Source organism: Chroicocephalus ridibundus, chromosome 4 (assembly GCF_963924245.1).
Source record: "Chroicocephalus ridibundus chromosome 4, bChrRid1.1, whole genome shotgun sequence".
Classification (NCBI taxonomy): domain Eukaryota; kingdom Metazoa; phylum Chordata; class Aves; order Charadriiformes; family Laridae; genus Chroicocephalus; species Chroicocephalus ridibundus.
Window position 1 is genome coordinate 19,025,774 of NC_086287.1, and position 27,796 is coordinate 19,053,569.

At 41.2% G+C, this 27,796-nt stretch overlaps 1 protein-coding gene across 12 annotated transcripts in view; it reads right to left on the bottom strand.

Annotated features, from left to right (window-relative positions):
- BRSK2 (BR serine/threonine kinase 2) overlaps positions 1–27,796 on the bottom strand; it is a 324,645-nt gene that overhangs the window by 40,976 nt on the left and 255,873 nt on the right. For 8 of the 12 annotated variants that reach the window (XM_063331693.1, XM_063331692.1, XM_063331698.1 and 5 more), the window contains exons 8-12: positions 27,264–27,410; positions 19,707–19,738; positions 14,148–14,312; positions 13,320–13,417; positions 8,112–8,262 (exon numbers count right to left, since the gene is read on the bottom strand). In XM_063331693.1, the coding sequence (XP_063187763.1) occupies positions 8,112–8,262; positions 13,320–13,417; positions 14,148–14,312; positions 19,707–19,738; positions 27,264–27,410 (593 nt within the window). Of the gene's footprint in view, positions 1–233; positions 258–4,207; positions 4,274–8,111; positions 8,263–13,319; positions 13,418–14,147; positions 14,313–19,706; positions 19,739–27,263; positions 27,411–27,796 lie in introns of all 12 variants that reach the window. The other 4 variants (XM_063331686.1, XM_063331694.1, XM_063331695.1 and 1 more) reach the window with 2 other exon arrangements.

The following is a 27,796-nucleotide window of genomic DNA, read 5'->3' on the forward strand; positions in this document are numbered from 1 at the left end:
AGAACAGAAAACAACCCAAAAGTAAATTATATGGAGTGTGACTCCAACATAAAAGCACACAAACACACACAAAAGCACCAAAAATGCTTCTTCCCACATCTCTCTCTCCCTGCGGTAAAGCCTCATTCACTGACGTATATCAGCCTGTATTGTATTTGTAAAGTGCAAATGAAAAGTTTCTCTACAAGACACAACAGGTCCCGCAACAGGAATAATCCAAAACTAGAGCTTACCCCAACGGATCAGCACTCGCCATCCTCGGAAAGGGAAAATGAAGAAAGAAGGAAGAGAGAGAAAGAAAGAGAGAGGGATGTGGAGGCAGGTGGAGAGAAGAGTAGGAAAAGCAGAGTGAAATACTGTTCGGAGAACGGAACGGTCATAATTATGCCACCAGTGCCTACGTCTTCAGAGACCAGGAACACTAGGGGGACAGTTTCATTTACCAGAAAACAACTTTTGTCCTGCTCATAACATTGCAGACACATCCAACTTTGACACTGGGGAATATGGAGAGGGATATTCTAAGGCTGTAAAAAAAAAAATTCCAAGCCAAATCCCAATTAAAGCAGTCAGCAGAGCAATGGGGTTCATACTTCATACTGCATTTCTTTTCTGCCTCTTACATAAGGCACAGTTATATCAGACTGTTATCAAGGAAGTTTTTCTTTTTGTCCCCAGTTTGCTCAGTGTAGTGTCCCTCTGTCCCCCAAGCTGGCCTGGTAAGAAGTACTTTTTTTGCCACGAATGAACTGTGAAACGTATTGGTTATTAAAGCATGCATTTCTGAGCCAGCTTGGGAGCCCAGGGTACAAGATTGTAGCTCAAGCTGTGAATCTGCTTTGTTACTGGCTTATTAGTCATGATGGTCTTACAGTCAGGAATTCAGATCAGCTAGAACATACCAGCTCAGCAACCCGGCACTTATCTCTGTGGATGCCATCTTGTGCTCCAGGATCTCATTTTTCATTTAAAATAAATTCAGTCTCTGGGTCTTAAAGGTTGCAACGAAAATCTTTCAAATGTGAATGGAGAATAAATCAATGCTGTGCTGAAAAGAGTCTGAAACAGCAGCTCTAAAAGCAGAATGAATTTCTGGCATGATGAATTTGAAGCCTAGCGACAATCAAAAACTTCAGTATTCTTAATTTTTTACTACTAACCAAAGCATCCAAAATCAAAAGGAATAGTCAGGTTATTAAGTTTTCAGGGGTGCAGGTAAGCAAACTCAGGGAAGTGTCACCACCTTTTCACATTAATAAAGATTAGATTAGCAATAAAAAAAGATCTGGTGTGTTATTAAGCCAAATTATTTTCAAGTCAGATGCAGCGCTTTTTTTCCTCTCTGTCTCTTTCTCTCTCTCTTTCTCTCCATTTTCAGTAACAGGCTCCCAAGCTGCCAGAGCTGCCTCTGGCTGGGTGAAGAAAATCCATTCTCCACAAGACGGTCACCAACAGAAATGCCAAATTTAATATATGCCCAGTAGATTTCACAGTTTACTGCTCAGTGCAACTAGCCATGCTTCCGGTTACATCAACATTGCAAATGCTGGGTGGGCAACGCAAGGCAGTTTGAGAGAAGTTAAAATTAAAACATAGTTAGAATAGGAGGAAAAAGCTGTTGTGCTACGCATTGATAGAGAAGTGGAAAGAAGCATTACAGTAAGTTCTTTTTCATGTGTTTGAGTGACACTCCATTTGTATTTCGGCCTGGAGTGCAAATTTGGGCAAGATATAATTCATTAATATACATATATATGTATATGTCTGCGGACAAACGCTGTCCTCAATTGTACCCATACAAATCTATCTATAGTGATGTAACTGAGAAGAGCAAATTGACACCCATTGTATATTGGAACGTGTGTGTATATACAGAAAATACACCCATATTCACACATGCAGAGTATTAAAATGTAAATAGAATGGGTGCAAGAAGGTTGATTAATTTTTCTTTCAAGTCATTTTCCCAACAGGGAAGGTACTGAAGAGGTTAACAAAGAGAATGGAAAGCAAATTGACAGTAGGGAAAAGGAAGAGGAAAATGAGGTTTAAAAAAAATGAACAATCCCAGGACACAATAGACCCAGAAGCGCAGACATGTGCATTCCCTACAATACTGAAGCAAGTGAACTACGGAGCTGCAGCAACCCAGATACAGAAGAAGAGAAGCACTGAAAGAGGGGGTGAAAGAGAAAGTCAGAAAGAAAGAAAAAGAAAAAGAAAGGGACAGTGGCCTCAGCTACTAAGACAACCATGTGCATCTAGAGGGAAGGGACCCTTAAAGATGCAGTATTCCTTTAAAAAAGACATCATAAAGTTGGATAATTAAACACTGGCCAAAAATTTAATGGCCACCATGATTAGCTCTCTCCATTTTGCTGGGGTTCTCTTTGCTGCCTATCCCTTTCTTTCACGTGGCTTTCATGCGCAGATCCAGAATCCAGGTCCTCTCACTTTCCCACCACTGAGGTCCCTCGTCCTAACTCTTAGAAGTGGGAGGGAGGTAAGACCACAGCGAATGTGATCCTCCAAAAATCAGCCTGGTCCTTCAATGAGAATGACTCTGGGTGATCCTTGTGCAGTGCCCTAATCTTCTCCTTCTGTGTTCTGAAAAATATTACCTTTGAGAGGGAACATGAAATGCCCATGTGCATTTAAGAAATTCCCGCAGCAGTTACTGAAGGGTCATTTCCTCTGCTCCTAAAATAGCTGTAGCAGTTGCTAGAGAAGGACAGAGGGACAACGAATGGTGCTGGGAACACCTGCTGAAAGACCCATCTCCTGTTGCAGATAAAATTTCTGCACTTCTCTTACTGGACCTGACTTGTAATTACTGTGGAAAAGCTCATCTTCAGAGTAGTTTCAGCCTAACTTTTAATGCAAGAAGTGCCATATGTTCAAGAACAGAACTTACATATAGGGAGAATCAGAGAAAAGAACATGAATTTCCATGTCTATGGTAACAGTCCAGGAAAGCCCAGCCACTAAGGACTGTATAACGACTACTTCTTCATGGCTGTCCAATGCTTATTCCTATCTTGTCATTTTAAAGAGGGTGCTTTACACACCATGCGAGGCACAATCTCTCCTGTAGATGCACGATGTTCTTCATTGTGCCGGGTTCAAGACTTGAAACACTGTCCACAAAGGACTGCCTCAGTTTGCAAAAGGCCAAAACAGGGGCTGTACCTCACACATCCTACAAGTCTCCTGAGGCTTAAAGGCCCCATCTACCGTTAAATATAAAGGTTTCTATTAAAAGGGGAAATGGAAAGAAGAATGGTTTGCCAAGGCCATAGGTTCCTTTAAGGAACCCACTGCTTCCCCCTTTTTGAATCATATGGAACACTCCTAACCTTTGGGTAAGGTACGTGCTTGTCCAAAATGTATAAGGATTACATTTTGATGAAGAATTATCCATTGGAATGCCAGCTTTTAACATTAGAGAAAAAGTCTCTTCCTCTGAGACCGAAATTTTAGGAACATGTCCACTAACAACCTTCCCAAAAGTTTCAACTTTTTTTTTTGTTCATGGACCCACATGAGTCCACTTAAACTCCCTCAGTCTGGTGGCCTGCATGTGTTCCATTGTGCCTCTCTTAGCAGTTGGGAGTTACTCTTTTTGTTATTCTTCATCATCTGTCACTTGAACTGCTAGATTAGAATCATCCTCCAAAAACTCTGTCTTCGATCATCTTTTCCTCTTGTGTTCTCTGGAACAGTCAGGGTAGTCTTAAGGAGTTTGTCTCTTACCTACAGGCACTTAATATTTTGCTTTGTCAGACAGGATTTCCAAAGTTTCCTACCATTGTTGTCACTGACTCAGTTGTGCTGCTGTTTCTAGTGCCGAGAGTGGAGCACTTTGGGCTTTCCTGGTGTTTTATATTCCAATCCTTCCCAAAGCAGTCTTAGCAAATGCATCTTCTACCCTGGGCATCCTCACTCAGGGCAGAACTGAACCAGAAGTAGCACTAGGATGAAATTTTAGTGGGGAAAACGTTGGTACAGTCACAGGCTGCATTGGGGATAGCCTCAAATGAATGGTACTATACAAAAATATATGTGGTGTGGGGCTGTAAATATCCCACCCTCTTTGTTTCTCTCTAAAGAGAGAACAGCTGTGTCCCCACATGGAGAAGGTAAGTACTGCATCTTTAAGGTCTCAGCAGTGAGGTAGAGGAGAGGAACATATTGTCAGTGTTTATACCTTTCTTCTTTGTTGAATTTGGGATTGGCTTCAGAGATATCCAGGCTTTTACTGAACATTGTTTTACTATGGCAGGAACAAAGCGAGAAAACAGAGTTACTAGTGTGGACATTTATACAAGAGAGTCACCTGAAGCAATGCTGGACACCCAGCCCCCCAACCCATCCTCCCCTTTTTAAGCCATGCTCTGAAAAATTTTTCTTTTACTTTCCAACTGTGGCTGAAGCCTACACAATGCTGAAGTTCATTATCTTCCCCTGACTTCTGAGGTCTAAGATGACTTCCCCCGTACATACTAGCAAACCCTGCTCTCCTTTATCCAATTGAAAACCCAGGTATCATCTACTTTGTCATATTGTCCAGGGAAAATAGAACATGCCTGAAGGCGCAAATTGCAATGCACTCATTACTCAGACTTTTCTAGAAGACCTCAACACTAAGCACCATCTGGGAAAAGGTTAAAATCAGACCAGGCCTCTCAGAGGAACAGTAATCCATTTTGTATTCTAATTTGTAGGGCCCATTACCACTTACTCCCAACTCTCTTCCTTATACTCAGCCTACAGAGAAATGCCCTTCTTTATCATCTTGGGTCTGAATCTCTGAAGCTTAGAAGGAAAATTCCCTGTGCTTTGCTAAAGGGGCAGCTCTCTGTAATATGTTTCCCTGGTAAAATGCTTCACTGTTTCACAGAACACTGCTTCCTAATGTTAGCTGATCTTTCATGCAAGCCATCCACTTCAATAACCAGAAGAAAATGAATAGTTAATGAAGCCCATTTTAGAACAGTTTTTGGACTCTCACAGCAGAGCTGCTGAAAATCTCTGGCGTGTCTCCAAGGGATTCTAGCTCCCATGGAATTCTTCCTAGTCTGTGTGATTTTGGCACAAGGGACGAATTAGCTGGTGGGATTCTATGTTCAGAACCTACCTCTTTTCATTTGACATTTCAATGAAATACCAGATAGTCTGAGAGGTGTGGATACCACAACAGCAGATGCAATTAAGATGATATTATGAACCCATTAGTTGACAACTAGTAGGGAAAACCAAGAATTAACAAAACTTAGTCACCAGTTTCAGGGTGGCTGGTGCTTGTGCATACAAACTTTGCCATATACGAAGACCCAATGGAGAACACTCGGAGAGGTCAGCACAAGCATTTCAAGGAGACAGTAAGTTTTTGTGCTGAGTTCCTCTCCTCCTTTATCCCAAATTAAGTCATTGAAGGACTATGTTTTTCACATAATACTTTCCCAGCCTGTAGGGCTGAAGGCCACCAAGTTTCAAATCTCAATGGAAAGACATGCCCTCAAACAAGCCAAGACCAGACACTTGTAGGGTTCCCACATGGTTACCAAAAGCACAGTTCATCACACAGACACATAATCCAGAGGTTATAACATAAATCCCCTTTATGCAAGCAAACATCTGTTTACTACTGGGAAAGAAGACAATAGGACTAAATCACAAAACAAATGGGAGTGTTCTGCCCACTGGTTAGAAGAGTATCTCCGCCAACTCAAGAAAGAAGCAATGGCTCTGTGTCTCTGGATTTTTACACAAGTCATCTGTGTCTAAACAGGAGACCTGTTTCCATGGCCCACCTCCATGTCTTCCTAGTATTGTAGCACTGAATAGTCATCTGTTGAGACCTAAAAATGTAATTCTTAAAAAAGCATCCACTTCTGGGATCTAAGCCCTACTGCTGTAAAATCCACTGTCAGTGGGGCATTTCATGGAATATAACATGCGACTAGCCATTAAAAATCCCCCACTCTTGGTGGAAGGCACTTGTCATTTTGTTACTGACTGTTCTGACAGATGGTGCCCCATCAGCAATGCATTGTCCCCAGACAATCCCCATGCAGTGGTGTTCGTTAATGAAGCCAGTTCCCATTATAAACGACCGTGCTGCCAGGAACACAAAAGGTGCTTTTGTCATCTGTGGACGTGGATGGTATGAATTATGGAAGCTCACACACGGAGTAAAACAACATCTTCCCTTTAACCCCTTCCAAAACAAGCACTACCAAGCCTACCATCATCAATCATGGTATTATTACATCTCTGTCTCCACCTTTAATCATACCTTCATGTCCAGCCCTGAGTTGGGGTATGCATTGCCCTGTACCTCTTATGTCCTGGCAGGTTTTGCTTCCTCCTTAAGCCAAAGCCCTTCTTTACTGGTATGTAGCTCTGAATTAATTTCAGACCTTTTGACTTCAGTTGTTTCCTCATGTGCAGAATTGAGTGAGATATTTAAAAGCAAAAGAAATACTTTGGATAGCAAGACACAGCTTCACCTCTTCAGACTTTTGAATCCAAAGTCAAAGCTGAGAGCTGGAAGAGCTTTCAGCTCTCAGAAAACTTTGGGATCAATCTAACACCTCCTATTTGTTCCGCCCAGTTGGACACTTACTGTAAACAGCTGCAGAGTACTGCTACTCACAGGCAGCCTTGGGGTGGAGGAAAGTGAGTCACCTCTGCTTGGCTCTGGGACCTTCAGGGCCCATGCATCTACCAGGTACCAGATTAAACACTGAAAGCCGAATAAGGACTGAGCAACTGTGTGTCAGTGTTGTGTTCATCCTCATCGCGTTGAGGCCTATGAGAACACTGAGCACATCCTGTCCTGAACACTTCCTTCTCCCAGACCTCACGTAAAAGCAAACCACATATTCAAGATAGATTTCCAACCTATGCTACAGTGAAAAATCTTTATCTCAAGTGTATCTCAGTGTATCTCAAGGCCACAGATCCAGTCTGAAATAAGTCCTAGCAGATTTTGGAAATCACCACTTTTTCCTCACTGTAGATAGAACTGTAACAGTTGCCAGGAAAACTTTCCACCAATTCTAGGGGCTTCTGGACATGAAATTATTTCACATTCTTCACCCAGTTTTCAGTCAGGAAAGGGAGTTTCTGGGCACAGCAGTCTCTTTTTGAGCAGATCTTAACAGCTGAACAAAAAAATAATGTCATAAAGCTGAAACAGAAGTTACAGCATCATCATCATACATTTATGTGAAGTGCTCTTTCATATTGATTGATCTAAACAAGTGTGAATCCAAATGCACGTGCTTCCCTTATAGGGAAGCTCATAGGGACTGAGGAAGCAACTTCTGGTTCACATAAGTGAACTTCCACAGTTCACTTACTCTCCCAGAACCTGCCTCGAGGAGACACCATTTTCCTCTGCTGTTTCTCCACAAGACTGACACTTTCTTTGACAGAAAAGAAGCAAAATTATACATATTCCATCACTTTACAGTTATGTGGTAATATATATGGGTCAGATGCATGCTGGCTCTGACAGCACATTTTAGAGGCATCTACAGATGCCTGGACAGGGATTTCCAGATTCAAGCTGTTCTGATGACATGGAGGGTGGGGTTCATCTCATTTAACTTCAGGTGCCCCAAAGCTAGGCACCTAATCCAAGATAAGTCATCTAGATTCCTGTTGTAGGCTATGGAGACAGAGAGGAACAACCAGAGGGTAATTTATCCCATCTAAGATTGTTGGAACAGAGGACATATGTATCTGAGACCTTCCAAAGCCCTCGTCTGTCCCCGTTGCCTAGAGTGACAGCCTGTATCACAAGCTTAGACCGAATGTCTATGTTCTTAACAATTAAAAAGAGGCGAGATGAATCTTGCCCAGAGGACGTGGCGGTTTCCTGAGCAATAGCTGCAAGTGAGCAGAACCCTTAAGCCCCTGGCAGGACTTCTGGTCCTGTGTGCATAAGTGCTGCTGGCTGCCAGATCGTGTTGCAAGTGTGCCTGGAAGTTGTAATGAGTGCTGGTGTGAACAGAAAAGCTCCACAGCTGCTTTGTATGTATGACATACAAGTGGGTAGCAAACCCAGACAGGCAGGACTCCTGGGTAAAGGAGAGACCCACCTCTGTCCATGTTGTGCCATTTCAATAGCTCTGCGAGCAGGGACTGGGGAGCCGCCATCTGTAACACTGAGAACCTCCATCGACTTCCTTTCTGGCCGCCGCTTCCCATGCCTGTTCAGCATTGGGGAGTCCACACGCTTCCTGGGGGGATCTTTATGAAAAGAAAATGCTGTCAGCTGAATTCGGCTGTGACTTACCTCAAACAGGTTGGTTAAATCCTCTCTCAACAATCTCACTCTCACACCTCCCCTACAGAGACAGATATCTTTGTGATGGAGACGAACGTTTGCAGGCCCTCCCTTCTTCCAAATTTGCAAACATTAAGACAGAAGTTGCAACCCATCTACAGAGAGAGGGAGCACTGCTACTGCCCTGAATGTACAAGCACTGTGAAATAGAGGTACAACTATAGCATAGCTTGCAGAAATTGCCTTACAAAGCTGATAACACTAATAACAAGACGACAGCATGGGCTATAGCACAAGCTGTTAGCCAGAGTATAGGCCGTCTAGGGATCCTGTATATGTACTCAGGTTGCTGGAGCTTGCCTTCGATGTCCCTGCTAGCTAGATTAAATGTGACACAGAGACATGAGTACACTCTCAACTCAGAATTGCATTCTCCTCCGAATACATACACTTTTTTTGCATCTTTAAGATTAGATTTCAGGTTTTCCCCGCTGCTTTATATTTTTCCTCCTTCAGCATTACAAATTAAACATACTTGTCTACCTGAGATGAATTTCCAATGAGAGCTACTAAAACTTCTCAGAGGTCATCATACAGCATTTACTGCTATAGTAACTGAAGTGCTTTACACTTTTTATTGTGTAACATTTCTATGAGGTACTGAAGTGCTACTTTCACTTTGCAGAGTGAAAACTGAGGTGTAAGAATGAGATTTAATGGCAATTCATTCCTAAAGGTGCTGACATTTACTGGTGTTCTGAGGAGCAAGTAAATTGCTCTGAAAAGAGTCTGTAGACACCAAACCGCACTGCAGAAAGTGCTCCTAGGTGACTAGGTAACCATGCACACCTTCATGGTGAAGCAGGGAACCAAATGCAGACCTGCTGAGATGTTTTATTACTAACATCTCTCGTTGCATCAAAACAATAAAAAGAAGGAAGGCAGAAAAAAAAAATACAGAAGAATTTTCTGTTCTTTGGTTGGGCTATTTCAGTTCCCTGCCTCTATTTACAGACACATTTTTAATTTTAGTGGAGGGTGACCACCTGTAAAAAAAGGCATCCTTCACCCCTGCAGTTAGAAAGAAGCTCACAGTGCCCAGCCCCTAAGGCTTCTTCCTCTGCCAGGACTTCTTTGTAAAACCAGTAATATTCCATTTGACAATTCTACTTCTACTGCCTAGTCTGATGGTATTATTTTTATTATCTTGCCCTCCTCACGCTCCCATCTACTTGCTTGTTCTCTCTCTCACATCATGTTTTTTAGAACAAGATCCCTTTAAGGCAGGGCTTATTCTTGAAACAATGACTATGAGCAAAGACGGCTCAAATGCAAATGGGCTAGTGATAACCACTGACCCCATTACTGTATAACCCAAATATTCTTTGTATGAATAGTAATAATTTTCCTGTTAAAAATTAATTGAAAAAAAGCAGTTGTATCTCACTCCATTTCAAACTACGTCCAGTAATAAAAAAAAAAATACTAGTAGGGGTAATGATCTCCAAATCAGGAAAAATATATAGCGCAAAGGGAGGTAAACTTAATAAAGCAATTATACTGGGTGATTTTAGCTCCACACACATAAGTGGTCAAAGGTAAGCTGGGACAAGGTTCAGACATTTCAAACTCCTGCTTCTTCAAACAAGTTCAAAGAATGAGAAAGGATTCATCCCACAGGACAACTGCTGGTATCACAAGTGTGACTAGAGCCGAGAAACACACATAATGACAATGTAATTAACGTTTGGTATCAACAACAGAGAGCTGATACAAGTTTTGCAGAGGGATATCAGACATTAGGAAGGAAGGTGGATGAGTGCAGTTTAAAAGAAAGGAAAAAGAAGGAAGAAAAAGGAAGATGAAGAAAGCAGTTAATGCCAAAAAAACGGAGACTCATGAATGCTCAGACTGCATCAATGTTAGTTAATAATAGTCTAAACAAGAAAGATGGAAAAAGGCAAGAAAAACATTTTATGTTTGTGTACATTTTAAAAGGCAATTTGATCCAAGCATCTTCAAAACAGAAGAATTTAGCAAATGGAGACTCAGCTGAGTGACACCTACCAAAGTGACAGGCCAAATATAAGGTGGACATTAAAAGAGAGGGAAGAAGAAATCTGAAGAGGAATTAGCTAAAGACTTGAATAACAGTGTTTTGTGCAGCCATCAGAAAGAGAAAGCTTGAGAGAAGGACAGTAGCCAGAGGGACCACGAGGGAATCAAAAAACAATTAAGGAGGAGAAGGATATCGCTAACAAGCTACATGGTTCTTTTATATCAGTCCTTGCTGCTTAAGATGCTGGAAGATATTGATTTCCAATCTATATTTTAAACTATCAAAGAGAGAGACTAAGCAAAAAGATCAGGTGGTGAAACACACCAATAAATTCAACAACAACAATCCACAAAGGTGTGATGGAAAATACATCCAGAAGCTTGCACGAATGTGGTTGAGCCTCTAATAAAAGTATTTGATTCCTCTTTAAAATTGGTTACAATCCTACACTATACATGGCTGAGTAGCAAGTATTGCACATATTTTTTAAAAGGGTCTGAGTAAGAAATGACAGGGTACACAGTCTACTATCACTGTCAAGTCTAAAGATACTAAAGAAATACACAGCCATCCTGCCATAAAAACTAAAGTGGTGTCATATAAAAGCAGTAGAGGATTTTGCAGAAGCACAGGAATTAAAAACAGGAAACCCTCCAATGTCTCCCCTTCTCTTCTTGACTCTCTGGTAATATTTCATGTGGGGAAAAACTTAAAAGTCCTAGTCTGGATCTGTGATAATGTGGGGGATGTATTTTCATTTTATTTCACGTCAGAAAAGTGAAGCCATTCCTAAGGATTTTTTACAGAGGAAGAGAGAATCGTATAGGTAATGATCCAACTATAAAGGCATTGATCTGGAAGGTGGGAAATAAAGGTTCAGCTTCTGAGTTTGGATGAGGCACCTATATTCTATATAGCTATTTTGGCCCAATCTCTTGTTCTCTCATTTATTAAGAAACTCAACCCCACAAAAGCCTTTTTCTCAAGGAGACATTAGTTGACATTCTTTCATTTTACTGAGAAGTTTCTCATTTCTGTGTTTTCAGGTAAAGAAAATGGAGCGGAACTCGAGAGATGGTGAAGGTAGTCCTTCCCTGGCCCTTTGAGAAACTTTTATAGAGCTGAAACATACAAAAGCGACACCAGAAGAGAGTGCTAGTCTGAGCTGGCCATATTTTTACTTGCACCCATCCCTTCTGAGACCTAACATGCAAAGAAAGAGGAAAAAGCAAAATACTCTGAGATGCACTTTTTTTGTTTTCTTTTTGGCAAGAGTTCAGGCAATGCACAACTCTCATTGATGTGGTTTCTTCAAGCTTCTGTTATTAAATCTGTTACTTTTTTTTTTGCTCTTCTTTGTGTATGGCCATTGCTAATGGCTAATGATGAGATATTCATCAGAAGCATGACTGCTCTTAATTAAACCTTGTCCCATGTTCTCCGAGATACTGCTGGGAACAGAAGAGGTGGAAACCCCCATGGAAGGGGAAATACAACCTACAAGCACTCAAAGAATAATGCTCAAAGAGTCTAAAATGTGCCGATCAGGCACAATGATACATTCAGAGTAGTGTTTCCCTTTTGGGGAACATTTTCACTCCTTGTACAAAAAAATGCAAGAGGAAAGCATAATATTTCAGTTCAAACCATGAAAATACGTTGCCATGTGGAAGAGCGATATATGATGTATTTAGGGCATAGCTACATATTAACCGACATGTTGGATATGAAGATTCCAGAGTCACTTTGCTTCTTTTCTTATGACAAAAGCATTTCTAAAACAAGATGATGGTGTCCTTACACTACAGGATAATCTGTTTGAGTCAAAAGCTGATTACTAAAGTGCTAGATGACAAACCGCACTGAGCAAGGGGCTTTTGACCACAGGACCTGCAGTTGGCACATCCACCCATCTTCATCAGGATCCCTGCTAACATGCTCTCTGTAGCTCCATCCAGGTAAGGGTTTAAATCTCCCATAGAAGAGACTTCCCTGCAAAATTACAGGGCCTGGAGCCTGGAACTTGGATAAGGTAATAATTCAACGGAGTATTCACAAACTTAAAGTTCAGTATACCACTGCCCTGTAGGCGTGTGAGATTCCAGGCTTTCCAGTGAAAGTAAAGAGCACTCTGCTTCTAGCCTTCAAAGTGCTGAAATACAACACCTGAAAACCACAACACTACTATGTAAAAATGCTATTTCAGGTCATTGATAGAAGTGACTAATCCTTTGTTAGTTAAACTTATGTCACTCTGCACAGCAAGAGTCACTTATATAGTTAGTTCCTCAGGGAAGCATTTTTCCTGTTGTCTAGAGTAGTGAAGTCCTTGGTGATCAGCACTACACTAAAATACTATTTCTTCAGGAATAAAGTGGTATCGCCAGAGCTTTATAAGATATAGAATCTTACCGCGTACTAAGCTTTAAAAATCTTTCTAAGTTAGTCTAAAACGTATTCACTATAAACAGGTATATAATGTTATTTTACTTTCAACGGTGTATATATTTACCTACAGAAAAGAGAACGTGTACATACATGTCTCCATAGGGATGCAATGCTACACAGTCTTGCTAGCTCAAGTCCAGAAGCAGCATTTCTGCAATACTGCATGTAGATTAGTAGTTAGAAAATTCTGCCACTAGACTACACTGCTAAATCTCATCTGCTTGCATAGATCCCGCTTGTGGGTCCACTTGATATTTTTTAAGATCTGGTTCAAGACCAACTTGGATGTTTCTGCGCTGTGAGTCAGACACATCCAGAAAAATGAAGCCTTCAAAATTAACCACAGAACAGACCTGCCTGCTTCGTGCTGAGGGTTCTCACCCAATGCTGTACACCATTTCAGTGGGATGATAACAGTGATGTTAGGATTTGGGTATATATTTTTAAAAAAAAAAAAGTGAAAAGGAACTCGTTGAGATGAGTTCATAGCGACAGAGGTCATATCTGTAGTACCTATTTCATTTCTAGGGGGAAGATCCTCATCTTCATGACTAGGATACCTCTCCTTCCGGTCAAGCAGAAGAAAATAAATCATTTTCTCTTGGTTTTCTCTGAAAAAAAGAAGAAAAATCTTTAAAATTGAAGAGAAAAAAACATCAACATGTAGATAAACCCTTCTCATCAAACAAACAGCTACAGTTATTCTAAATAACCTGGAAGTGGTCGTGTACCTGCCAGCTAGATACACAACCCACAAAGCTTTTGAGAATCTTGCTGTCTCCAACAAGCAGTCTGTGAGAAAAGGAAATATGATTCCCATGTTACAGGCACAGAACAGAGGCACAGGACAGATGAGGTAACATGTCCACAGGAAGTCCAAACCAAGGGTGGCAGCAAGACAGGTCTCCTGAGCCTCTAAGTGCTCTTTCCACTACGTGCCTCTCTTAACACCTCAGGAAATACACCATCTCTCAGGTGTAATTTTGAAATAAATAAAAAATTTGCCAACAAAGGCATATCCCACACAAATAAGAGCAATGATACCTCCCCATTTGGACCACATGGCCCATCTTTTCATGAAGTGACCTTGCCTGGCGGCAAGGCAAGAGACAGCACCATGCCTCCACTGCTGGTCATGCTGTGAACTTCTGGCACGCGGTGCAAGAAAGGCTCAGTGCTTGCTCCCAACACTTCACTAGCAAATGAACAGCCAGAGGGTGAGAAATTGCTACTGGTCCCTCACAGCAAGACACATGTTAAAGTGATCTCTACCTCTCCCCAGGTTTATAAGCTCCCAGCCCGTGGACACCCAACTGATATTAAGACTGAGCAAATGCTTACTCTTCCGACAACAAGTCCTGTAAGAGTTTGTTTCGGTCACGGAAGCAGCCTAACGAGTGCATGCTATCTAACACGTCTGGATCAATATCCTCCAAGGAAGGGAGAGAACGAATCTGCACCTTTCGAGGGATTGGTTGCTCTGGTTCTGGCTCGTTCTTACCCCCTCTGCAGAGGAAAGGAGAGAGAGAGAGAGAGAGAAAGGGGGCAGGGAAAGAAGGAGAGAAAAGAAACATGAGTCACAAATGAACCCGTAGTCTGAAACACAGCCTGCAGCAACAGATGGAAATAGCTTGTTAAATTCCCACTGAGAGACCAGAGCTCGCAACCAGACAGATATGCTTTTCAGAAGAAACCGCTGTGAAGGCTGAGAGTGACCAGCACCTTGTGGATTTGGGTCTTTAATGAGAAATGTCTGCATTCAGTCAGAAAGGCAGTAGGAACTTCACTTACCAGTGTCCTCATAATTTAAGCAGCTGTTCAGCGTCCTAATGCCAAACATTTATAAAACACTACGTGGTTTTAGAGATGCTGTCTCATCAGCAGGTCAGACCTCAGGCTACCAGGCTGAAAAGTGCAAGCTGAATGATTCTCTTTCAAAGAACAAACCGTCACTGTTTTTCACCAATTCTTATTACAACTGGCATTGCAGCAGTTTCTTTCTTTAAAGCTTCCAATGTGATTAAGAGACCTCAGTGTGCCGGTCTCCACTTGACACACTTTAAAGGGTTTTTGGGGAAACCAGGCTGTTTATATACATGCTGAAATACAACAATCTCCACTTCTCTTCAGACACGCAAACTTGAAAATTGTGGCCCAAGCGTGATGCCCGAGGTCAGTGGCAGACCTAGGAATACACCATTAGCAGTAGAGCATATTACTCTTTTAGAAGTAGTTAACATGGGCTTCCTCCATAATTATCTCATCCTATTCACTAGACTCAGGAAATATTGATTATTCACTGCAATTAAAGGCCCTGACCATAAGAAACAGGCCAAGGTGTCAGGGTATCTGTAACTAACTGAATGCTATATATTGCAGGCACACTGAATGTCTTTTTATTTTGTTTAGGTAGGCAGTGACGAATTTATGTAAACTCTATTCACCCAAAGAGGTGGGTTTGGCGGCGGTGGTATTTTGGTTGGAGAAACTCTCTACCCTGAATCTTTGCTATTTCTTGATGGATGCTTTGCGTGATGTTGAGGTTTTCCTACTTTGTGGGTGAGGCCCTCCCTTTCCTTTATGCAATGTAAATGTGTGACTCTGGGGTCCAGGCTCACAGGATGGGCAATAGGAATTGGGAATATTTAAACTGCAAGGGACGTCAGCATTTGCTGGTTATGGGTCTGTGTTTGGGCAACAGATTCTTCCTTTAGATGCTGGCAGAAATAAGGTGAGAACACAACTTGTGAACTTCTACAACTTAAAATGAGCTATCTGCACAGAAAAAGGAGCTCCAATTCAAATGCATCTAATTTTTCTTGGGTAGGTTAGAAAGCAACTCTGGTAGGATCATACACATGAGCTCAAGAGAGCCAATCCAAATTATCTCCTCCAACATAAGAAGGCAATACGAAGTCATTGCAGCCAGGGCTCTGATGCTGGGACAGGACAGTTACATGCTACACCTTAATCACAGCAGATTGCTGGGTGTTACTTGCAATTTATTTTTAAGCAAGTTGAAATGCAGTTGAGAGGTGTCTGCTCTGTTAACCGTGTTTGTGGGACATCACTTGCAGAAAGACTCCTCGGAAATTTTCACTTTGTCTTCCCTTGAAGCAGTGAAAATGTGCTCGGCCCTTCCTGGAATACACGTCATGGAGTCAGACTCTGGTGTGTGTTAAATGGGTCGTGACAACACGGGTTAGATCCCACTTCTCTTACACTGAGCACTCACACACATCCTGCTCAGTTTTATTCAGTTTTGGGGACTGGAAGCAGAATACACAGGAGAGAGACAGAATCTGCTCCTTGTGATTCATTCTTGTGTGCCAAACCACTAAAACACAGCTTCTGACGCCTGCTTGGAGTCTCGCAGAAGCGTCGATGTCATCTGCAATGACACCGTGGTCCTGAATCTAAGGGCTAGATTCAAAATTCCTTGTTCAACTAAAGAAAAATCTCATTCCTCGAGTGCCCTGTCTTTAAGAAGGTAGCTACTCCTACCTCTTAGATCAGGATCTAGCTCTCAGCAAGTAATAAGCAATGATTAGATCATAACCTTAAAGCTACTGATGATATTGTCATTGAGATAAATTCTTGCAGGATGGACCTTTGAACAGCAGCTGAGTGGTTTTGGTTTTTAATGATCTGGAGTTCACTTTAAGAAGTACTGAATTAATCATTCATTATGTTACAAGCAGATGTCCTTAAGGTAATTTAAAGAGATTAAAAAGAATTATTGTTTTTGAAAATTTCCAGAAAATCCTACGAGTTGCCCTAGTCTACAGCAGAATATCACTTGCATGCTTCTTTTATATCAATCCGCGTGGGAGCCCGTTCTAGAGAGCACAGCTTGCCATCTTCTGTGCACTGAAAAGTGGCTTTTCCTTATGCCCTGCACCTGGTCAGTCTCAGACATAGTCAGGAATTTTCACACTTCCTCATCAGGTACAAGCAAAATCTGCAAAGTGGCGCCTCGTCATTTGGCAACGCAATTCAGTGCTTCAAGAAATGAAAATCACCGGGTCTGGGCTGTGATTGGCGTGACTGTATTGCCTGTTCCATTCTCAGTCTAGCAGAGAGTGACAAATTTGTTGCATTTCAGCCCACATAGACATCAAACAATGTCACACAATGAATACTGCAAATCACGTATATTTTTTAAAGGCTCGCATGAATGTAATTGCTGCTTTAAAACCCATCCTCTTTTGTGAGGATCGGTGCATACAATGGCTGCGATTCCAGACCGGGGCGGACTTTTTCAGTCTCTCCATGAAACTCCCTCGTGAATCTCACCGAAATGCACATTTGCATCAGTGCAAAGCAAAGCAGAACCTGTACAGTTATTCTTTTTCTAATTTTAGTAAATTTGTTACCTTCACAATTAGGACAATAACTCAGTGTTACAGGAGTATGTATTTATCATAATAGCTAATTTTATTTGCCCTCTTGCTTTATTAAAAAAAATGTGAAAATAACTGCTGTTTATTTGATGGTTTATGATAACCTGTGCTTGAGGTAAAAATAAATGATTTCAATTAAAAAGGCTTAAAAAACCTCACTGAATTAATTTGGGTGGGAGAGCAAGAAGAACTGGAGGTTGGTGATGAAAGGTTTCTCTTTAGTTCCTTTTTTCCTTTTTTTAGGCTTGTGAATCATGATTTCAACTTTCAAGACCTCTTTGTCTGTCTGCCTAGTCTGCAATTAAATCTTTTCCTCCATTTTACAGTAGCCTTAATGTTTATTTGAAGAATTAATTGAAACCACTTACATGTTCTGAGTACAACTTCAGGTGAGTAACCCATATATGACAAAGAATGAGGATTTTACATAGAATAGTAGTGTTACATGAAATAAAGAAAAAATGAAGAATGTGAGCAAAACAGCCATAGAGTAAAAACACTTATAACCCCTCCTTCTCTGTCAGTATCAATATTTCCAGGCAAAATGAATGCAAAGAGGCTGTGAAACGTTACTAGATGAAAGTAGTTGAGTTTTGGAGGTGGCAGCGTTATTCACAGACTAAATTTAGCCAAAGGAGGTTAGTCGCCTTAGGTCAATCCATGGCCAGTACAGAGAAAATGAGAGAGAGACTCATGAAAAAAAGCTATTTTGAGCAGAAACTTTGGTTTAGGCAATCTGAACAGACTTCTGGAAGAGCCCTTCTCTCTCTGCATTGACTACACTGGGAGTCTAGGGGAGAGTTGCTCTGTAAAACTCAGTTTCTACTTCTAAAACAGCCTCAGATGCTATTTCCATCAGGGTAAAATACTGTTTATTGTGTCAGTCATCAGACAGTCTGACCTTCATCGAGAAGTACACAAAAATGTTCAAATGCTCATGTCTGCAGAGAAAAAAATCTTCAAATTCTAAATCTAGAACAAAGTAAAGAAATAACACCTGCCTAATTGTGCATGTGAGCCTAGGACAACAGTCCTCCGACAGGTGAAAACTTCCAGGCAAAAATCTTAAGGAGAGTTAGAATAATCGTATAAGTGATCAATGTCATTTCATTTTATTTCCTATTACTTTTCTACTGAAAACACAGAGAAAGTCAGATGATTTAACTGCATGAAAAAACAGAGGGGATCAGCTGATGTAAACAACATTTACTAGTGAGACATTATAGGAGGGTTATTTCAGAAATGACAGTTAGAAATTTTCCCCCTCCATTTCTCCAACATTTCTCCATGAGAGTTTAAAAAACCAAATACCTGCAGCAAACAACACTCCAGTCCTCCTTTGGTTTAAAAAGGTGCCGTGTAGAGAGCATGAAAAGGCCATGGGCAGAGTGCTGCCACTGTTTCAGGTGAACTAAGAAAAAATCATGTTATTCAACAAATTGTTGAATGCCCTCAGGTCCTATCAAAGTCAGATAAATCCAGAAGTGAACATTGCCCATAAGATAGAATTAAAGAAAACAAAACAAATCAAAGCAAAGGTCCTTTTTTTTTTTTCCTGGTGACAGGCTTAAATATCAGTTCATATCATCCTCAAGTATTTCCCAAGAGCAACGATAGGATTATGAAGGCAGGACTTTTCTTATCACCCACCTGGGGAACCTGTAGGTATGCTGACCCCGACAAGCATGTATCAAAGCAGCATTTCCTTGTTTAATATGTGAAGTATTCTCCTTAGTTTGATTAGGTTATCATCAGTATAAAAAAAAAGTTATTTACTTAGGTTTCTTGAAATACTATTAAGGCTACACAAAGTGCAAGGTCACTTTTAGAAGCCATCAATCTTCCTTATCCCCAAACCACTAGACAGGCGTGTACTTTTCTCACAGACCTCCTGTTTCACTGTCAAGACTGCTGCTTTTAATCAAGTCACAGAACTACTCTCACATCAACAGGTTACAAGGTCAGAAGCAGCCTCTTAGCTTGCTGTGAAGGAGTAGGGATTATGAGACAGAAAAGCACTTGTTCACAGGTGCTTACTTATCAATATCATCATTTTTGTTTCTACTTCAGAGAAAAGCCAAGATGCCAAGAAGGAACAAACGAAAGCTTTCTTGTCAAGAAGGTATTACAAGGGATTGTCTGTAGCACTTGGAAAGAAAACTAAATACGGCTGTTAGCTGGGGGTTTTTTTGCTGATCACCTGCAGGTATCTTTTTAACACAGCAAGTAGCTGGACTGAACGACTTATTTCAAACAATTGTTTGCCACTGTATAAAAAGTTCCTGGCTTGATATATATGTAGATGAAATTATATGAGCAGAAAAGTGTAAAAAACCCCCAAACATTAGATGCCTTTCTGTCCTCTGCCCTTTTCAACACCTGTGTGAAAGTTGCTTTCAGACTCCAGTCTCTGTCTTCAGAGATGACTAAAATATAAGCTCCTGTAACAGAACCAATAATGAATGCATGCAAAAGTGAATTAAGAAGTGCTACTTACATATACCATATGTGTTTCTGAATATGTTCTAGCTGTAAAGGAAAAGAAAACAAAGAATTAGTGCTGTAAAACAGAAAAGGTAACTCCATAGGACATCCTTATTCGAGGCTTATTCAAGTCCAACATTCCAGATATGGAACTGTGCAAACAACAGGAACTTTATGCTGCATAAAGAGTATGCCCATCCTCACCCTCCCCGCTGGAAATGAGACTATAATTCTGGACATAAGGAATCAGGCAGGACCAAATCCCAGGATACGAGTACAAGGCTTCACACACAAGTGTTTTGGCAATTTAAGTTTCTCCCTTCCTAAGCCCTTCCCCTCTATAACCTAACTGAAGCGACCAAACTGCTCCTTTCTATACGGGCATAATAGCTGATTCTTTACATCTGAAGTTCATTTCTAGTTTTGTTCTGGAAAGAGAGAGAGAGGGAGAAAAGGAAATAGAAGAAGGTTCAAATACATAATGTGAATAAGCAAAATAAATTGTGCATGTGTGATATGACCTTCCGCCAGGACCCATTCCTGACTGGCTTCACATCTATCATTAAAATCTAAAGACCAAGTAGAATAAGGTTCTGTGTCAAAATAATACCATTTATTGTTTCAGTTCCTGAGCACCAGACTGCAAATTTCTTTCATTTCCCTCTTTCCTGTTTCACACATGAGCGTTTTACTATGTAATGAAGGGCTGATCAAAGCTGAACAGTGGCCTTGTCCACCCATGGAAGGCAGATGCCAGCAAATGTTACACCATGACCATGTTTTCCACAAGTATGAGGAAAAGAAAGTAACACCCTTTTTCCAAGAGAAACTCTTAGCTGTAGAGAGAACACATTGTTCACATGACATACTTACAGCAGAACCTTCCTCATCTATTTCTGTTGGTTTGTTTTTGGTTTTTTTACAGCACCATCACAGTAGAAGAGAAATTTTCATAGATGCCCAGGGATTATTCATTATGCAGACAATATTTCTCATATTCCTCATTATGAAGCACCTTTGTACGTGCACAACAACAGGCACACACTGCACACAAGCTTGTGTTTGTGCAACACGCAGGTGAGAGGCAGGGGAGAGCTGGAAGGAAATGCAAGTGCTAACAGCTATAAGATGAAATCACAGACCCATTAAACTGGTCAGGAAGAACGGAGACAGCTGTCCTCCTCTAACTACTTTCCACTTCAATTCCACAATAATGAGAATCAGAGAGAAAAAAAGGGGAAAAAAAAAGAGGAATGGACAAACAACAAAATCTCAGAGATAGAAAGTAGGTGTTTGCCACAGAGAGCAAGGAATCTGAAACCTCTGTGCTATGGAACAACAGTTCTGTGCCTGGGAAGCCAGGAAGATATGAGGTCGGCTCTATATGAGATCATTTTTTAAGCTAGACAGGGCTTTTCCTGAAAACAAAGAACCAAGGGAATGCAGCTTAGGAAAGCATGACAGGAGACTGGAGGGATCAGTAGGAGAGACAAACAGCCTCCTTTAAAAACAAGACTGTATCAACGCTGAAATCAGAGCTGCAGTTGGTAGTTGCATATCTAGCTGTCATCTAACCAGCCCAGGTGCTGGGAGCACCAATGCCCCCCAAGCACGCACATCCATGGGGCCGGGCAGACTTAACAGCTTCCAGCTGTGGCCTCAGCTCTGCCACCAGAATTCCCCTTCATCACAATGTGATAGTCACTTCATCCCTGCAGTATTAAGAGAAAGGCGGCGTATTCCTGACACACTGCCATCTCCCCTGACCTCAAGGAGATACAGATTATGTGTGTTCCCCTAACAGCCTGGAGACACAGCCCTCTTCCTCCTGGTTCTTTGCAAGCTGAGGTACAAACACAGAATATAATAAGAAGAGCCTATTTTGTACAGTTTCCATGGGACAGGATTTTAGCATGGTAACTTATCAGGTCCATAGTACTTTGAGGATCTGCTAAGGAGCGTACTGTAATTTACCAAGAGTACTTTTTTTTTTAACCAAGTGTACTTGGTAAAGTGTGCTTGGTCAAACTACCCGATGAGATGCGTATCTACTCGTTATTTTCATATTCACCACAGGGAGGGTTAGAGACATTAATGATTTTGGACAAGATGCAGATGATACAGCTAAGCGATGTCCAAGCCTCTTTCATGCTTGCTTCTCCTGCTGCATTTTCTGTCTCCATGGGTCACATTGTTCTTTTGTGCCTGCGATATGCAGAAATGCCGTGGCAAAGCAGACAACAGCACTTCATTTTCTTAGTCAGAGATGGGGAAGAAAGGAGGGTCACCAGTTCATGTCTTAGTCACAGAACCTCTGGGCTCCTTCAAAGAAGATGTCTAAGAGAAATCCCTTCTGCCCATCCCTGCTGATCAATCTCCTTCAAGCTAATGAACCAGCAGCATTTTACTGAAAGAAAAGCCCTGTACCACCTTGCTATACATTTGAAGGTGCATGAGAGCTCTCACAGCTGCTGTTTACCTACACATCTACCAGTCAATCCACATCAAAATCACTGCTGTGGTGTACGATGGGATGTCCCACATATGAAAGGTCTATGAAACCAATTTCTATTCTGATTCAAATGTAATTGCATTGAAATGTTACTACAAGCGTGCTTGCTGCTGCCAACATCTTCACTGCTTTTTTAAAGGTAATTAATTAATACTTTGTTGCTTTTCATCTGCATTAAAGTGACAGGAGGGTTATGGGAGGGCGACTGGTTTTGACAAGAAGTCTGTATGCTTTTTACTATGCAATGCAGGGGAGGGAGATACACAGTGGGAGCTAATCTCACTCCTCCTGCCTTCATTTAAACACAATGTTTAAATGCATTTAAGTGACGAAGGCATTTAACAACCCTTCCCAGAGGGATCTTCTTGCTGTTTGCACGAGTTTGCCAAATTTAATGCCATTTTATGGAAGTTGTAAAAATGCTGCTTCCTAATATCTCCTAGCCACCGCAGGCAATTGTCTCATGACGCCATCTCTGAAACAACAAAACACATTCAGACCTGCTGCACACGCACAGGCAGAGGAGAGACTTCTGCAAGCTAAAATGCTGTAATGGAAGGAGAGGGGGAATACCTTTATCATGGTTTTACAGAAAAATACTTCCAATATATATTCAGCTTGTACACTGAAGTAGCGTCTAGGAGCCCCACTCACAGGTGAGAGACCCATTGTGATACAGAGCTGTACAAGCTCATCAGAAAACGAGGTCTCCTCGCCCAAGGAGCTTACATCTGAATTCTAAGGCAGGGAACAACAGATGGAGACAGACAGGCAGATGGAAAACAAGATAGCGCTGTCTACATCCTCGGCACTGATCTCAGTAGAGCAGTTGCCAAGCTAAAAAGTTCTGACCTGAAGAAAAACTTTCTCAAAGTCTGTGGATATGGATGAAGGCTTCTGGGCTTGAACTCATGTCAAATTTCAAACCTTCCTGTCCAGAAAGGAAACAGACTCAAACCCATCTGTGCACTAAATCGACCCACACCTCGGATGAATCTTCAGCTCTAGTCTGAGCTTTAAACCTATGGCATAATGTCAAGACAGAGGCTTTTCCTGACCAAAGGATTCAAGCTGGCAGTGCAAACAGCACTGGTAAAACCATTATCTGTGTCAGCAGTAGCAGGTGCACTATAGCAGCCCCCAGGGACCTTGACAAGGTATCACTGTGCTATGTGCACGGTGCATGAGTAGGCCTCTGGCAGCCAAAAGCTTACAGCCTACGTACATCAAGTGGACAATTACCTCCATTTTACAGGTGGTGGAGTGAGATAATTTAAATGATGTGATAGGCACCTTACCATATGACCTTCTAGAAAAATGAAGAAGGAATCAGGGTGTGTTTTCCCCTGTTCATTTTTTTAACATTCTTTAGACGCTGTGGTCTATTATTAGCATACATTAGAACCAAGAAAACACAAAATCAGAGAGCAGAGAGGAGATTCTGAAAATGTGTGTAATTTAAGTAGGATAATATTCAGGGACAGGTATTTCAGACTATGTGGACACCCAACATGGAAGACAAGTCATTCTACTCTGGAATAAAATGTCAACACTGGAACAGTAACCGCTTTTATCAGAATAGCTTATTCTGCGATATCTGCTCTGATCCACCTTGCTCTACAAAGTTTCGATAATGCTCATCCAACTTTAAAAGGGAAGTGGATCAAAAGCTCCTTACTTTTCCACCCTTTGTCTTTCTGTGGAAGAAAATATCAGCTGAGAATGCAAATGGATTCCACTAGAGGAGCTGTAATTCTCTGCTGTAGAAATGCTGAATCATTTGAAACCTCCAAGGGAAAAAATATCCACTTTCCGAAGAGCACGTAACTAGAAGAAACCTCATCCTGCAGTACTGCTCGTTCTCTTCCATAAACCTTCTCATGCTTAAAACTAGTTCACTTTTCCCTCCTGACACTACTCCTACTACAAAGCTGTCCCAGAACCCCACTAATGTGGCTAAAATGCTGCTTCTAATTTCTAGCCTACTTTAATGTACGGCCATTTGACATACATTTGTTTTTGTGCCAGTATCTTCCTTTAGTTTAAATAATCATTCTCTCCCTAGTAATTACCTCTAATGAATATGCAGACAACCAGTACAACCTTTCTTAGACATTGCCTGTGTAGACCACACGGGGTTCTTTTAGGCTGTGCTATTCAGGCAGGCTCTCACATATGCTGACCACCTTAGTACTCATTCTTTGTTTGATTTCATCTTTCCTGAATGTGGGTTGTCAGAAATATCATGACCAGCAGCTAGGATCAATTTTTGCAGTCTACTGAAAGAAAAGCATGGATTCTTTTAAAGCATCTTCAGAAAAACAGGCCCAGTAAAGCAGAGTGGTCAAGGACGTACCACTAACCGTACTTGAGGCTATGTAATATATAGTAAGCATGAACAACATTGCACTAAGACATCATAAAGATGTATTTCCTTAAAGGAATCCTATACAAAGAAAGATAACACCTATTTCTTAAGGCAGGGAAGGACAAGCAACAATAATTCTGAGTACCCTCCTCTCCATCAATCCTTTCAGGCTTTAACACTGAAGCCGAATGATGACAGTTAAACGTGAACACTAGTTCTGTTTTTGTTGATAATTTTAACAGATGGACTGGAGAAGGTGTGGGTGTGCTGTGAAATGGCAATTACTGCAGGGAGGGAAATGCAGTTGGATGAAAAGGAAAAGAGATACAGATCAAAAAAAGGAACAAAGCAGAGAGGGGAAGGGAAAAATGAAAGAAAAAAATTCTAGTGACCTTACATTTCACTGTGTTTTTCTGCTGAATTCACCAGCGAGATATTGAGCAAGTGATCATAATGGTAACAGCTACATCTGTACTTATTGTACCCAAGCCACAATTTTGCTCAGATCTTTGTATACATATCAAATTGATTCAAGTGAGATATTTTCTAGGAATAGAGGCTTCCAAATAAACCCATATTTATATCCTTTTTCACAGGACGCAGCTAAAATAGAATTCAGATCTCTCCTCAAAATGAACTATATATTCCCAGCTCCTGTGCAGTAAACAAAGAGCTCTCTTCTGCTTGGCAATCTAAGCAACCGGCATGCTAACAGCAGAGAAAGGGAAGTGTGACAGCAGCAGGGACAGCAAATGGAGAGACCCTAAAATAATGAAAATAAGATTGCAGCTAATAACAAAGAGCTATCCTTTTTTCTTCCCAGCTCTCAGCTCTTCAATACGTTTTATTTCAAATTCTTATTCACAATTCACTGGTTAGTGCTTGTCAATAACTATGTGATCTGTTTTTTTTCCTCCCTAAGGAAATAAGAGCTTCATTTCAATCAAGAAAAGGGGAGGAGGGGGAGGGGTCACTCTGGGACCTTGATTTACCTTAACTGTTTTCTCTCTTATGCGAATACATTCTCTGCTGTATTGCACAATTCAAAACATTTAGGGACTATGTTCTATGGCAAAACTCAGTCAGAACAATTTGAGGATCTAACGTCTGATAATCTGCTCCCTGGCATACTCAAACCACCAGCACTAAGATCTTTGAGAGAAAAAAAAAACAACAGAAAGTTTACATTATGGAAAAGAAACTAAGCTAGAGAGGGACTTGGTGACTTCCTTGGTCATGAAGAACAGCTGTCTCATTTCTCAGGGCGCAGCCCTAACCTCTGCAGTGTTCTTTCCACAAAAATACTTGGAAAAACATTCTTTCCAAAAAATACTTCGAAAAATATTCTTTCTTTCTTTAAAAATCTGTTTGAAAAAGGCCTTTTAAAGTGTCTAATATTTTTGTCATTTTTTTTCCAATCAGTGCTACTTAGGTACTGCAAATGTGATGACTACTGGGTTTGCAGAAGCAAGGATACTAATAATAGCATGAAGAACTTTTCACCTACGTCACCAACTAGAGCATGAGCGAGTTTTGTAATGAATGAAAAAAAAAACCCAGCTGCAGCTGTCAGGTAATACTGTAAAGAGAGTTGTGAAGGGAGTTTCAGTTCACTTCTTACCAGACAGGTGTCTGCATCCCAACAGCACCATCACAGCTGGCACAGACTGATGCTGTTGTTAGCAATCTCAGCAGAGAGGCCAAGCACTGATCTGAGAGTTTATTTATAAATATTTTAGCAGACTGAAGAACCAGGAGGAGTTTTAAATTTACATTTCTTTATACATACTCCCACTCAGAATCTGTGAGCTTAGTTAAATCTGTATAAAATCATCACCAGAGCCTGACAATAGGATTTACAAGGGCAACGTACCCATAAAGGCAGAAGCCTCCACTGACAAGCAGGCAATCTTGCTTTCCAAAATGATTTTAATTGCTAATTTTTTTCAATTCCCCAAAACATTAACACAGTGTTAATGAAGGATACAACCACTACACAGTGCTCCCCCTTGCAGGGTCTCTGTTGTAGTGATGGGGTGTATCCTAGATGCAAAGACTCAGTGCTGAACGCCAGGAGCTCAACACTGTGGGCCTAGTCGTTCTCAGGACCACAGGGCACAAGATGAAAGAGCAGACTAGAAGACACTTGCTCTGAAGGCTGCTAGAGGATAACGCAGAGCACAGGCAGGATAGAATATAACGCAGGTTGTGCGGCATGAAGTAAGAAGACATTACTTTTGTCATAAATGTAAGAAAAGCATACTCTGCTTAATAGCATAGCTTCAAATAACAGTCTAACAGTTTTGACCTTCAAACAGTTATATCACATCCCCAACAAAGTGCTGTACTAGCCAAGAGAGCCAGACAACGCAGGTGGACTCCAAAGTGTGCTAAGAGGTTAGTAGCACTGTGATGATGTCGTGAGGGGTTTCTTCTAAATGCCCACTGTTACATATGAATGAGAATTATGCAGCTAGAGAAGAGACACAAAGGTAATCTGCCCTCACGATTCAAAAGAGAAGGTAACTAAGTTCTTCCCGAAGACTCCACCAACTCCACTCATTCTTTGCTCAGGAGGAAACGCACAGGAGTGGCAGTGAATCACAAGTTACTTTAGTTATTCAACCGTAATTTCAACAAGGTGACAACTGAAGCCTTGCTCACATGACTTGCAGCAAATGCCTTCTTACCGTGAGACGTTTCGAGGCATCCACTTCAATCATCCCCCGCAAAAGGTTCTGACAGTCTGGGGGGATAAAATGTGGCATGTGGAACACTCCACGTTTCACCTTCTCCAACAGTTGCCGCAAGTTGTCGTCATCGAAAGGCAGGGCACCCTGCAGGGATGTGACAGAGTGGTGGATGGGAGAGATGAGCGAAAGGGAGAGGGCAAAAGGAGAAAAGCCAGGATAAACATGGTGAGAGGATGGAAAAGAGGAAGCCCGCTCCACAATAAATTATTATAATAAGCGGAAAAACATTTTATTCATTGAAAAGAAATAATTTCTTAGTGCTGCTGTATTTTCTCCAACATAGGAAACAAAACTGAGGACACAGGTTTTTTTATTAGACCTTTAATTAGAAAATGACTACCAGTATAAAACATAATACAAAATATGAAATTGCCTTTCCAGGCAAATTCACCAAAGATGCATGGATTCACTTAAATTCAGCTCAAGCTTTTGATCTGCTGGTGTTCCTTCTGGGCATACTTTCACAGCAG